The sequence below is a fragment of the Ascidia mentula genome, chromosome 5 (genome assembly GCF_947561715.1).
Source record: "Ascidia mentula chromosome 5, kaAscMent1.1, whole genome shotgun sequence".
NCBI lineage: Eukaryota > Metazoa > Chordata > Ascidiacea > Phlebobranchia > Ascidiidae > Ascidia > Ascidia mentula.
This window is the reverse complement of record NC_138570.1, coordinates 2,483,712-2,497,107: the sequence shown is the minus strand read 5'-3', so window position 1 is coordinate 2,497,107 and position 13,396 is coordinate 2,483,712. Positions and strand designations below refer to the sequence as shown.

The 13,396-nt window shown below is 39.7% G+C and overlaps 1 protein-coding gene across 1 annotated transcript; it reads left to right on the top strand.

The window, feature by feature from the left end:
- Positions 1 to 550: 550 nt before the first annotated feature.
- Positions 551 to 12,409, top strand: LOC145901828 (uncharacterized). The gene is made up of 13 exons (XM_082989629.1): positions 551 to 692; positions 2,469 to 2,605; positions 3,260 to 7,007; positions 7,065 to 7,156; positions 7,220 to 7,379; positions 7,795 to 7,946; positions 8,182 to 8,314; positions 8,426 to 8,560; positions 8,734 to 8,841; positions 9,044 to 9,739; positions 10,235 to 10,921; positions 11,376 to 11,485; positions 11,756 to 12,409. The coding sequence occupies exons 1-13, from the start codon at positions 551 to 553 to the stop codon at positions 11,891 to 11,893; spliced, it is 6,438 nt and encodes a 2,145-aa protein (XP_082845755.1). The 3' UTR covers positions 11,894 to 12,409.
- The last annotated feature ends 987 nt before the right edge of the window (positions 12,410 to 13,396 follow it).

Genomic DNA, 13,396 nt, shown 5'->3' with positions numbered 1-13,396 from the left:
TACCTGCAATTCTGGATTTACTGGGAATGGAACATTTTGTGATGACATAAATGAATGCGACACTACAGCTATGTGTGACTCAAATGCCACTTGTGTCAATTCACCTGGCACTTTTCAATGTACCTGCAATTCTGGATATACTGGAAATGGAACATTTTGTGATGACATAAATGAATGCGACACTACAGCTATGTGTGACTCAAATGCAACTTGTACAAATTCACCTGGCACTTTTCAATGTACCTGCAATCCTGGATTTACTGGGAATGGAACATTTTGTGATGACATAAATGAATGCGACACTACAGCTATGTGTGACTCAAATGCCACTTGTACAAATTCACCTGGCACTTTCCAATGTACCTGCAATTCTGGATTTACTGGGAATGGAACATTTTGTGATGACATAAATGAATGCGACACTACAGCTATGTGTGACTCAAATGCCACTTGTGTCAATTCACCTGGCACTTTCCAATGTACCTGCAATTCTGGATTTACTGGGAATGGAACATTTTGTGATGACATAAATGAATGCGACACTACAGCTATGTGTGACTCAAATGCCACTTGTGTCAATTCACCTGGCACTTTCCAATGTACCTGCAATTCTGGATTTACTGGGAATGGAACATTTTGTGATGACATAAATGAATGCGACACTACAGCTATGTGTGACTCAAATGCCACTTGTACAAATTCACCTGGCACTTTCCAATGTACCTGCAATTCTGGATTTACTGGGAATGGAACATTTTGTGATGACATAAATGAATGCGACACTACAGCTATGTGTGACTCAAATGCCACTTGTACAAATTCACCTGGCACTTTCCAATGTACCTGCAATTCTGGATTTACTGGGAATGGAACATTTTGTGATGACATAAATGAATGCGACACTACAGCTATGTGTGACTCAAATGCCACTTGTGTCAATTCACCTGGCACTTTCCAATGTACCTGCAATTCTGGATTTACTGGGAATGGAACATTTTGTGATGACATAAATGAATGCGACACTACAGCTATGTGTGACTCAAATGCAACTTGTACCAATTCACCTGGCACTTTCCAATGTACCTGCAATTCTGGATTTACTGGGAATGGAACATTTTGTGATGACATAAATGAATGCGACACTACAGCTATGTGTGACTCAAATGCCACTTGTACAAATTCACCTGGCACTTTTCAATGTACCTGCAATTCTGGATTTACTGGGAATGGAACATTTTGTGATGACATAAATGAATGCGACACTACAGCTATGTGTGACTCAAATGCCACTTGTGTCAATTCACCTGGCACTTTTCAATGTACCTGCAATTCTGGATATACTGGAAATGGAACATTTTGTGATGACATAAATGAATGCGACACTACAGCTATGTGTGACTCAAATGCCACTTGTACAAATTCACCTGGAACTTTTCAATGTACCTGCAATCCTGGATTTACTGGGAATGGAACATTTTGTGATGACATAAATGAATGCGACACTACAGCTATGTGTGACTCAAATGCCACTTGTACAAATTCACCTGGCACTTTCCAATGTACCTGCAATTCTGGATTTACTGGGAATGGAACATTTTGTGATGACATAAATGAATGCGACACTACAGCTATGTGTGACTCAAATGCAACTTGTGTCAATTCACCTGGCACTTTCCAATGTACCTGCAATTCTGGATTTACTGGGAATGGAACATTTTGTGATGACATAAATGAATGCGACACTACAGCTATGTGTGACTCAAATGCCACTTGTGTCAATTCACCTGGCACTTTCCAATGTACCTGCAATTCTGGATTTACTGGGAATGGAACATTTTGTGATGACATAAATGAATGCGACACTACAGCTATGTGTGACTCAAATGCCACTTGTACAAATTCACCTGGCACTTTCCAATGTACCTGCAATTCTGGATTTACTGGGAATGGAACATTTTGTGATGACATAAATGAATGCGACACTACAGCTATGTGTGACTCAAATGCCACTTGTACAAATTCACCTGGCACTTTCCAATGTACCTGCAATTCTGGATTTACTGGGAATGGAACATTTTGTGATGACATAAATGAATGCGACACTACAGCTATGTGTGACTCAAATGCCACTTGTACCAATTCACCTGGCACTTTCCAATGTACCTGCAATTCTGGATTTACTGGGAATGGAACATTTTGTGATGACATAAATGAATGCGACACTACAGCTATGTGTGACTCAAATGCCACTTGTACAAATTCACCTGGCACTTTTCAATGTACCTGCAATTCTGGATTTACTGGGAATGGAACATTTTGTGATGACATAAATGAATGCGACACTACAGCTATGTGTGACTCAAATGCCACTTGTACCAATTCACCTGGCACTTTCCAATGTACCTGCAATTCTGGATTTACTGGGAATGGAACATTTTGTGATGACATAAATGAATGCGACACTACAGCTATGTGTGACTCAAATGCAACTTGTGCCAATTCACCTGGCACTTTCCAATGTACCTGCAATTCTGGATTTACTGGGAATGGAACATTTTGTGATGACATAAATGAATGCGACACTACAGCTATGTGTGACTCAAATGCCACTTGTACAAATTCACCTGGCACTTTCCAATGTACCTGCAATTCTGGATTTACTGGGAATGGAACATTTTGTGATGACATAAATGAATGCGACACTACAGCTATGTGTGACTCAAATGCCACTTGTACAAATTCACCTGGCACTTTTCAATGTACCTGCAATTCTGGATTTACTGGGAATGGAACATTTTGTGATGACATAAATGAATGCAACACTACAGCTATGTGTGACTCAAATGCAACTTGTGCCAATTCACCTGGCACTTTCCAATGTACCTGCAATTCTGGATTTACTGGGAATGGAACATTTTGTGATGACATAAATGAATGCGACACTACAGCTATGTGTGACTCAAATGCCACTTGTACAAATTCACCTGGCACTTTCCAATGTACCTGCAATTCTGGATTTACTGGGAATGGAACATTTTGTGATGACATAAATGAATGCGACACTACAGCTATGTGTGACTCAAATGCCACTTGTACAAATTCACCTGGCACTTTCCAATGTACCTGCAATTCTGGATTTACTGGGAATGGAACATTTTGTGATGACATAAATGAATGCGACACTACAGCTATGTGTGACTCAAATGCCACTTGTACAAATTCACCTGGCACTTTTCAATGTACCTGCAATTCTGGATTTACTGGGAATGGAACATTTTGTGATGACATAAATGAATGCGACACTACAGCTATGTGTGACTCAAATGCAACTTGTACAAATTCACCTGGCACTTTCCAATGTACCTGCAATTCTGGATTTACTGGGAATGGAACATTTTGTGATGACATAAATGAATGTGACACTACAGCTATGTGTGACTCAAATGCCACTTGTACAAATTCACCTGGCACTTTTCAATGTACCTGCAATTCTGGATTTACTGGGAATGGAACATTTTGTGATGACATAAATGAATGCGACACTACAGCTATGTGTGACTCAAATGCCACTTGTACCAATTCACCTGGCACTTTCCAATGTACCTGCAATTCTGGATTTACTGGGAATGGAACATTTTGTGATGACATAAATGAATGCAACACTACAGCTATGTGTGACTCAAATGCAACTTGTGCCAATTCACCTGGCACTTTCCAATGTACCTGCAATTCTGGATTTACTGGGAATGGAACATTTTGTGATGACATAAATGAATGCGACACTACAGCTATGTGTGACTCAAATGCTACTTGTACAAATTCACCTGGCACTTTCCAATGTACCTGCAATTCTGGATTTACTGGGAATGGAACATTTTGTGATGACATAAATGAATGCGACACTACAGCTATGTGTGACTCAAATGCCACTTGTACAAATTCACCTGGCACTTTTCAATGTACCTGCAATTCTGGATTTACTGGGAATGGAACATTTTGTGATGACATAAATGAATGCGACACTACAGCTATGTGTGACTCAAATGCCACTTGTGTCAATTCACCTGGCACTTTTCAATGTACCTGCAATTCTGGATATACTGGAAATGGAACATTTTGTGATGACATAAATGAATGCGACACTACAGCTATGTGTGACTCAAATGCCACTTGTACAAATTCACCTGGCACTTTTCAATGTACCTGCAATTCTGGATATACTGGAAATGGAACATTTTGTGATGACATAAATGAATGCGACACTACAGCTATGTGTGACTCAAATGCCACTTGTGTCAATTCACCTGGCACTTTTCAATGTACCTGCAATTCTGGATATACTGGAAATGGAACATTTTGTGATGACATAAATGAATGCGACACTACAGCTATGTGTGACTCAAATGCCACATGTACCAATTCACCTGGCACTTTCCAATGTACCTGCAATTCTGGATTTACTGGCAATGGAATGTTTTGTGATGACATAAATGAATGCAACACTACAGCTATGTGTGACTCAAATGCAACTTGTACCAATTCACCTGGCACTTTCCAATGTACCTGCAATTCTGGATTTACTGGCAATGGAATGTTTTGTGATGACATAAATGAATGCAACACTACAGCTAAATGTGACTCAAATGCAACTTGTACCAATTCACCTGGCACTTTCCAATGTACCTGCAATTCTGGATTTACTGGCAATGGAATGTTTTGTGATGACATAAATGAATGCAACACTACAGCTAAATGTGACTCAAATGCAACTTGTACCAATTCACCTGGCACTTTCCAATGTACCTGCAATTCTGGATTTACTGGCAATGGAATGTTTTGTGATGACATAAATGAATGCAACACTACAGCTATGTGTGACTCAAATGCAACTTGTACCAATACACCTGGCACTTTCCAATGTACCTGCAATTCTGGATTTACTGGGAATGGAATGTTTTGTGATGACATAAATGAATGCAACACTACAGCTATGTGTGACTCAAATGCAACTTGTACCAATTCACCTGGCACTTTCCAATGTACCTGCAATTCTGGATTTACTGGCAATGGAATGTTTTGTGATGACATAAATGAATGCAACACTACAGCTATGTGTGACTCAAATGCCACTTGTACCAATACACCTGGCACTTTTCAATGTACCTGCAATTCTGGATTTACTGGGAATGGAAAATTTTGTGATGACATAGATGAATGCAACACTACAGCTATGTGTGACTCAAATGCCACTTGTGCCAATTCACCTGGCACTTTCCAATGTACCTGCAATTCTGGATTTACTGGGAATGGAATATTTTGTGATGACATAAATGAATGCAACACGACAGCTATGTGTGACTCAAATGCCACTTGTACCAATACACCTGGCACTTTTCAATGTACCTGCAATTCTGGATTTACTGGGAATGGAATATTTTGTGATGACATAAATGAATGCAACACGACAGCTATGTGTGACTCAAATGCCACTTGTACCAATACACCTGGCACTTTTCAATGTACCTGCAATTCTGGATTTACTGGGAATGGAACATTTTGTGATGACATAAATGAATGCAACACGACAGCTATGTGTGACTCAAATGCCACATGTACCAATTCACCTGGCACTTTTCAATGTACCTGCAATTCTGGATTTACTGGGAATGGAATGTTTTGTGATGACATAGATGAATGCAACACTACAGCTATGTGTGACTCAAATGCCACTTGTACCAATACACCTGGCACTTTTCAATGTACCTGCAATTCTGGATTTACTGGGAATGGAATATTTTGTGATGACATAAATGAATGCAACACGACAGGTATGTGTGACTCAAATGCCACTTGTACCAATACACCTGGCACTTTTCAATGTACCTGCAATTCTGGATTTACTGGGAATGGAATGTTTTGTGATGACATAGATGAATGCAACACTACAGCTATGTGTGACTCAAATGCCACTTGTACCAATACACCTGGCACTTTTCAATGTACCTGCAATGCTGGATTTACTGGGAATGGAATGTTTTGTGATGACATAGATGAATGCGACACTACAGCTATGTGTGACTCAAATGCCACTTGTACCAATACACCCGGCACTTTTCAATGTACCTGCAATTCTGGATTTACTGGGAATGGAATATTTTGTGATGACATAAATGAATGCAACACTACAGCTATGTGTGACTCAAACGCCACTTGTACCAATTCACCTGGCACTTTCCAATGTACCTGCAATTCTGGATTTACTGGGAATGGAATGTTTTGTGATGACATAGATGAATGCAACACTACAGCTATGTGTGACTCAAACGCCACTTGTACCAATACACCTGGCACTTTTCAATGTACCTGCAATTCTGGATTTACTGGGAATGGAATATTTTGTGATGACATAAATGAATGCAACACGACAGCTATGTGTGACTCAAATGCCACTTGTACCAATACACCTGGCACTTTTCAATGTACCTGCAATTCTGGATTTACTGGCAATGGAATGTTTTGTGATGACATAAATGAATGCAACACTACAGCTATGTGTGACTCAAATGCCACTTGTACCAATTCACCTGGCACTTTTCAATGTACCTGCAATTCTGGATTTACTGGGAATGGAAAATTTTGTGATGACATAAATGAATGCAACACTACAGCTATGTGTGATTCAAATGCCACTTGTACCAATCTACCTGGCACTTTTCAATGTACCTGCAATTCTGGATTTACTGGGAATGGAACGTTTTGTGATGACATAAATGAATGTAACACGACAGCTATGTGTGATTCAACTGCCACCTGTACCAATTTGCCTGGTTCCTTTGAGTGTATGTGCAATTCTGGCTTCACTGGCAATGGAACATTTTGTCAAGATATTAATGAATGTTTTTTAGGACTTGATAACTGTAGCCCTAATGCTAATTGTACTAATATAGTTGGAACCTATGACTGTGTTTGCCTTATAAATTACCTTGGTGATGGCATAAACTGCACAGGTTAGTTTGATGTTCTTGTTGACTTTTGCTTGGTTGTACTTGAAATTTCTTCTTTAGAAATCTTGAAACCAGATATCACCCCTGATTCTGTGAACTCTTCTTCAATTACCGTCAACTTTTTGGTTCGTGATCCAAGAGTTTTCCATACGGTTGGTTGGAAAAATTTCCTGTTCAAAACACTGTATTTTTTTGCATATTCGTTTTTTTTGCAGTTATTCATTGTGAACACTGTTACTGGAGACCGTCGGGTTTTGGAAAATGTGACAAGTGATTTGGAAGTCATTGGTGGATTGGAACCTGGTACAAATTACTCCATTGTTGCTTCTGTATATGATGGGAATTTAACCAGCAACGTAATGTACCAACTAACAGGTAACATGTTTCATTTGTTGTAAGATATATTTGTTACTTTTATAGATTTAAAATTGTTAACTCTTGAGTGATAATTAATGTTGATTGAGAAAAACACATTTACTATATATCATATGTGTTTTTTGCTTATTAATTTACTGTATTTAATTGTACATTTTTCTTTAAATGCAATCCTATGCCAGAGCTTGATTCTCTGTAGGAAAATCACCATCTTATTGGCGCCTGACTCTATAACCTCTAAGGTTTTATTGGTGTCCATTCTATTGTAATGTTTGCTTGTATAGTTCATGTACAGTGTAGTCTGTGCAAATAAAAATGGTTTATACAATTGTGTGACATAAACAAGCAATAGCGAACCTTGTGCATGGCATGTGCTACCATTACTAACACCATTGTTGTGTCTCTTTGTCTCAAGCTCCTGGAGATGTGAGTGGATTTGGTATCAGGGAAATTGGTTCCAACTATGTCATTTTGGAGTGGAAGTCAGCTGTTGGTGCAACTTCTTATGTTATTATAGTTTCCTTGGTTACAGCACGGAAGAAGAGAGTGGTGGCTGATGGAAATATGGTAAACTAAAGCATGACCTTCTCTTAATCATGGAAAAAAGCGGAATAATGTGAATGTGTTTACCCAAACTTTAGTTACACTTTACAGGTGTTTTGGGACATATTATATACCAATAGTAACATAAAGATGGAATTATTTCTCATACAAATCTTTTTTTGTTATTTTAACAAGCACTTCCTTATATTCACCTCTTTTTGAGTAAAATTAAGTAATATCTGCATTACTTTCTTTTAAGGAAATCAATCTTCCTCAGAATGCAACAGGTTACAATGTTAGTGGGCTGCTTTCAGGACAGGGTTACACCATTTCTCTGGCTGCGCGAAACGCTGGTGGCACTGGAACTTCCATTGAGAGAAGAATCACAACACGTCAGACAAACATATTACTGTTGCAAAAATATTGTTTGTTGCCTTACAAAACATAAGCATTATGATAAAGTGTAATGTAAAACAATAATTTAACATCAATCATTTTTCCAGGACCGGGAACTGTAAGTTTGGATGCTACCAGTTTCTGTACATTTGTATCTATTTCTTGGGGAACAACTGCCGGAGCATCAAACTACTCTATAGAGATTTCATCTTTAGTAGCAAATACATCTCTCGTACAAACAGGTAGGACAAATTAATTTTTTTGTCAATATATTAGTTCAATTCTTTCTATATTTAGTACTGTGGATAATTTTCCATTATCAAACCTAGATTGTAAGACAATCCTGTTTTAATCTAGCAACGTGTTGTGTTAACTTTTATCAGATATGTTTCTAATTACTCTCTACTATCCACAGATACAAGTGTGATGTTATTGGACATTGGAAACTGTTTGAATTACACAGTTTCTGTGTCAGCCTGCAACGATCTATGTGGTTCTCCAGTAACAACTATATTAATTCAAGGTAATGTATGACCAGATTCAAGCACGAAAATAGCCTTCAAGTACAATGAATGCGCTGACTATTATGAGTAATGTGGCCAGTTAAGTAACTGCTTGGTCTACATACCAACTGAATTTGTTTTCTTTAAATATGATTTTATGGATAGGTGTCAATAAATAAATTTCTTCTGCTGGATTTGAAATTCACTTGTCTTTCCTTGCAGATTGTTGTCATGCCAACGCGACGTGCCGGAACTGCTCAGAAACATTTCAATGCACTTGCAACAGTGGTTACTACGGCAACGGAACCACGTGTGTTGATATTGACGAGTGCGACACGGTGACGTCATTTGCTGCGCGCGACCAAATTTGCCAATCGTCGGACGGTGACTTCTCACGCCTGATTGATCCCGCAGCAGCGTTTTCGTGTGACACGATCGCAGACTGTCACAACACAAACGGCTCGTTCGATTGCGATTGTGACGTAGGCTTTACTGGAAATGGCTCTAATTGTACTGACATTAACGAGTGCATACTGGAAACAAATCCATGCCCTGGAAACCTTTCGTGCAACAACACAATAGGAAGCTTCGCTTGTGTATGCAATACTGGTTTCGTTTGGGACGGCGTGTTGTGTGACGACATAAACGAATGTGTTATGGAACCTGATATATGCACAAGCAACAGCACAGGATTCTTGCGTTGTCCAGAAGATGGTGCGCCCTATCAACTCTGTCACCGCCAGCCGACTTGCAACAACACAGAGGGCAACTACACGTGTGTATGTGACGACGGATTTCAAAGGAACGGGAGCTTTTGTGCTGATGTGAATGAGTGTCTGAACATTCCTTGCGATGAAAACGCCATTTGTTCGAACCATCCTGGAAACTATTCGTGTGATTGTGGGGTTGGATTCACAGGTATAACCAGGGCTGGCGTGTCCATGAAGGCTAACTAAGCGATTGTTTAGGGCGCTTAACCTTAACAGAGCGCAGAACTTTTACCTGTTATTATTACACAGTAATATCAAAACAGCGATTGGGGTTGCTGGTACCAAAACATTTTTATAATGATGACTTTTTGAAGTAACATCAACTGGTACAAAATGGCCTTGCGTCGGCCCTTGGTAAAAATATGACATAGGAGGGAATTTGAATTATCAAAACAAGTCTACTCCAAGATTAAAAATATTTGGATCCAATTACCATCCCACAGGGTAAACGTTCACAAATTCGTGAAGCCTCGTTGATGTTTAGAAATATAAACTAAAAGTGACCAAAATTCCTGTTTCGGCCTTACTGTATATGTTAAAATAATTTGTATGGAAGAATTAACAACGTATGAACTTTTAAAAAAATTAAACTTCGTCTATCCAAATGTCCAAACAGCGAAATAATAAACACGATCCACTGCAGGCAACGGCACTCATTGTGAAGACTTGGACGAATGCATGATCAATTCCAGCTTGTGTATCAGCAACGCAAGTGAGTTTAATCCGTGTCCTGAAGACGGAACATCCTACGACGTCTGCCACCGTCATCCAACATGCAACAATACCCTGGGAAGCTACACTTGTGTGTGTGGCGGCGGATTCCAGGCAAATGAAACTTTATGCGTGGATAAGGACGAGTGCGTGGAGACGCCTTGTCACTCAAACGCGAATTGTACAAACTTACCCGGGAATTACTCGTGTTCGTGTAGAAGCGGTTATATTCCTAAAGGTACGGACTGTATTGACATCGATGAGTGCAGTGCGCCCGTCTTCCCTTGTCACGAATGCGCGGATTGCCGAAACAACTTGGGCAGCTACGAATGTTTGTGTCGTAACGGTTCAACTGGCAATGGAACGCATTGCGAGCATCGTCGATGTTCGGAGAATCCGTGCAACAGAAACGCGGACTGCTCGGAAACATCCTGCAACTCCACTTGCGTTTGTCGTGGCGGTTACACCGGCAATGGATCCAACTGCTTCGACATCGACGAGTGCGTAAATGCCAGCATATGCCCACCTGGCAGATGGTGCAATAATACAATTGGAAACTACCAGTGTCTCTGTAACCCTGGGTTGCATGACAGCGGATCTGCTTGTGTGGCGATAGCCGGTAAGTTGCGTTTTGTCGAATTGTTTTTCCCAACGATCATTATTGATTATACCGCTGTTGTTCTGTGCTCTTTTTTGCTCGCTTTATCATTCAATATGGAAGCAATGCTCTCTAAACTTTTTTAATGGGTGCAAAACGTTCCTTGGTAAGCAAGTTATCAAACTCAAGTGCAAACATATATCTTGTATGGAGTGGTGATGATTATGAACAGGCCCGATCACATAGGTACATTTGACATATCTGCATGGCCTAATCTTTACGCGACTCAAAAAATGAGTGCCCCGCAACTTACCATGAAGACTAAAAAATTCTAGTCCTGTTGAAATTCTGTTTGGTCTCTTTTTTAAGTGAAATATAGGACCCTCATTTTTGTTTAATCAGACCCGAATTTTCTTTGGCAGAACCGGTTGCTTACCGACCACTCAGAGTATTTACAGCCTGTGTATTGTTTCAGGGTTAGCTAGCTGGCTCATACCCTTCATCGTTGTCATGGTATTGTTCGGGGTGTTGCTTGTCGCTGCTGCAGTCGGATATGTTGTTTACCGACGAAGACGACGGAACGAGGTAAAGTGTTTTTTTTTTTTGCTGGGCGCGCTCCGAGTTTGAGAGAATTATTTGCCCTTCCCGCTTTCTTCTAGTGAATTTCTCAAAACAGCAAATCAAAGTCCGTTGGATTTTGTGAGCTGACAGGATTTGCTACAAGAATTAAAAGCGATTTAAAAAAGTAGTTTTAACTTTTACTGTGCAAGATATGCGACTGTAGGTTTCACCCAATTTTAAGCTTCGAATTATTACGCGATTGGATTTTTTAAATACCGCGATCTCGTTCCGTAGGCTGCCGAAGACACTGCACGCCCCACCAGCATCAAAACCGGCAGAGATTTATACGACAAACTGGATGTTAGTAACAGCGAAACGACGACAGAAAACAAAACAGTCTCGGATGAAAACGATGACAGCTCCACCTCCTAACCCTGGCTTAAAAGTCACACAAAACAGTGGCCTTGAACTGCGTACTTTGTGTCGCTATGCAAAAAGTGTAACTAACGAGTCTAAGATTGTAGAATGTGCAAATTGTTTACGATCATTACGCATGGCCCGTGGTGACAAAAGTGCAAGTGTTAATCCATAGAACGGTTATGTAAGTTGTTTGTTCGAAACAAGCCATTACACCAACAATTGTTTTGTTTGTACATTGTGCAGTTTACATGTTGTATGTTATACACGATGTTTGAACTCTCCTTTGTCTTGCTATCACTTAACAGTATTACTGCTTCCCGGCTTTTGTCGGTAGATCTTGATTGTGTGACTTTAGCTGATGCCCATGTATCGATTTCTCGTATAATTGGCCAAGCGCGTCTACAAGTGGAGGTTGATCGTATACCGTTGAAAACGCTAGGTGTCGCTCTTCTTGTTTGTTGCGTATTGTCGTATGATGACGTCAATAATCGTCGGAGTTTTTCTTGAAATAATACAAATTGCTTTTTCGTTTAGGTCAACTAGTAGTTCTAAAAAGTTAGTTCAGGGAACAATCTGTTGCATGGATTATGATGGTTTAATCTCTTTTGGCAATAGATCTTATTGCCGGTGTACGTTTGGCTGTCGATGATTGAATGCACGCTTTTTAATTAAGGGCAAAATATTGTTGACAATTCCAGAAATCAAAATTCAGCACTCCTTGAATCCATCGATCCTAGAGCTAATTCTCATTTGAATACAAATCATTTGTCGCCAACGCATGACTGAAAAACAAATTAATCTAAAATCTTTTCACTAGTTGCTACATTTCTTGTTCCTCACGACTTTTTACATTTTAACAAAGGTTTCGCCCACGTTAAAATGTGAACTAAGTTTATTCGATTCTAGTACTTTCAGAATAGAAGTAAAATATATTAATACGTATAGTATATAAGCGATTATTCTCTACGTAATTGCGGTAAAAACTACGAAATGGAATCCGCAAGTGGATAATTCTAGTGCTGCTACATAGACGTCACAGTATTTCGCCCAACATTTGCGGCAGTGCCCTAGGTTTTTTTTGTACCAGCGTTCTTTGTTTTTTTGTGGCTAGGTTCACATCACACGACCAAGTTGGTAAACGTAACGGTCTACTGGTTTTGTGCCTCAACCCACAAGTTTGCTGGTCGCAGAAAAACTCCGGTCACGTTTTTTTGGGGGAGCTGAAAGCACCCAACCTTTAAAAAAATTATTGCGTTTTTTGTAGTGCTGATTTTTTTCGTCGAATCTCCTGACGTCATAGTTCTTTATTAATGACTGAACATTTTTGCCATAACAAAGTGCCGGCCTTGTCCCAACTATAATTGTCGTTTTGGGACAGTTAAATATTTTCTTAACATCAAATTTCTTTGGGTGGGTTAATGATTTTTTTGGCCCTCTTTTATTGACATTCGTTAGTCCCCTGTGTCGAACGAGCCCGTATGAATTGGCTTTGATTGGTAGGCCACACTTCAAAAA

Bases quoted from the DNA above. Each gene is read 5' to 3' on its own strand.
- LOC145901828 (XM_082989629.1), top strand. From the start codon at position 551: ATGTGTGACTCAAATGCCACTTGTGTCAATTCACCTGGCACTTTCCAA. The intron at 7,947-8,181 runs GTAAACTAAAGC...CTTTCTTTTAAG, and splicing joins TGGTGGCTGATGGAAATATG to GAAATCAATCTTCCTCAGAA. The intron at 8,315-8,425 runs GTCAGACAAACA...TCATTTTTCCAG, and splicing joins TGAGAGAAGAATCACAACAC to GACCGGGAACTGTAAGTTTG.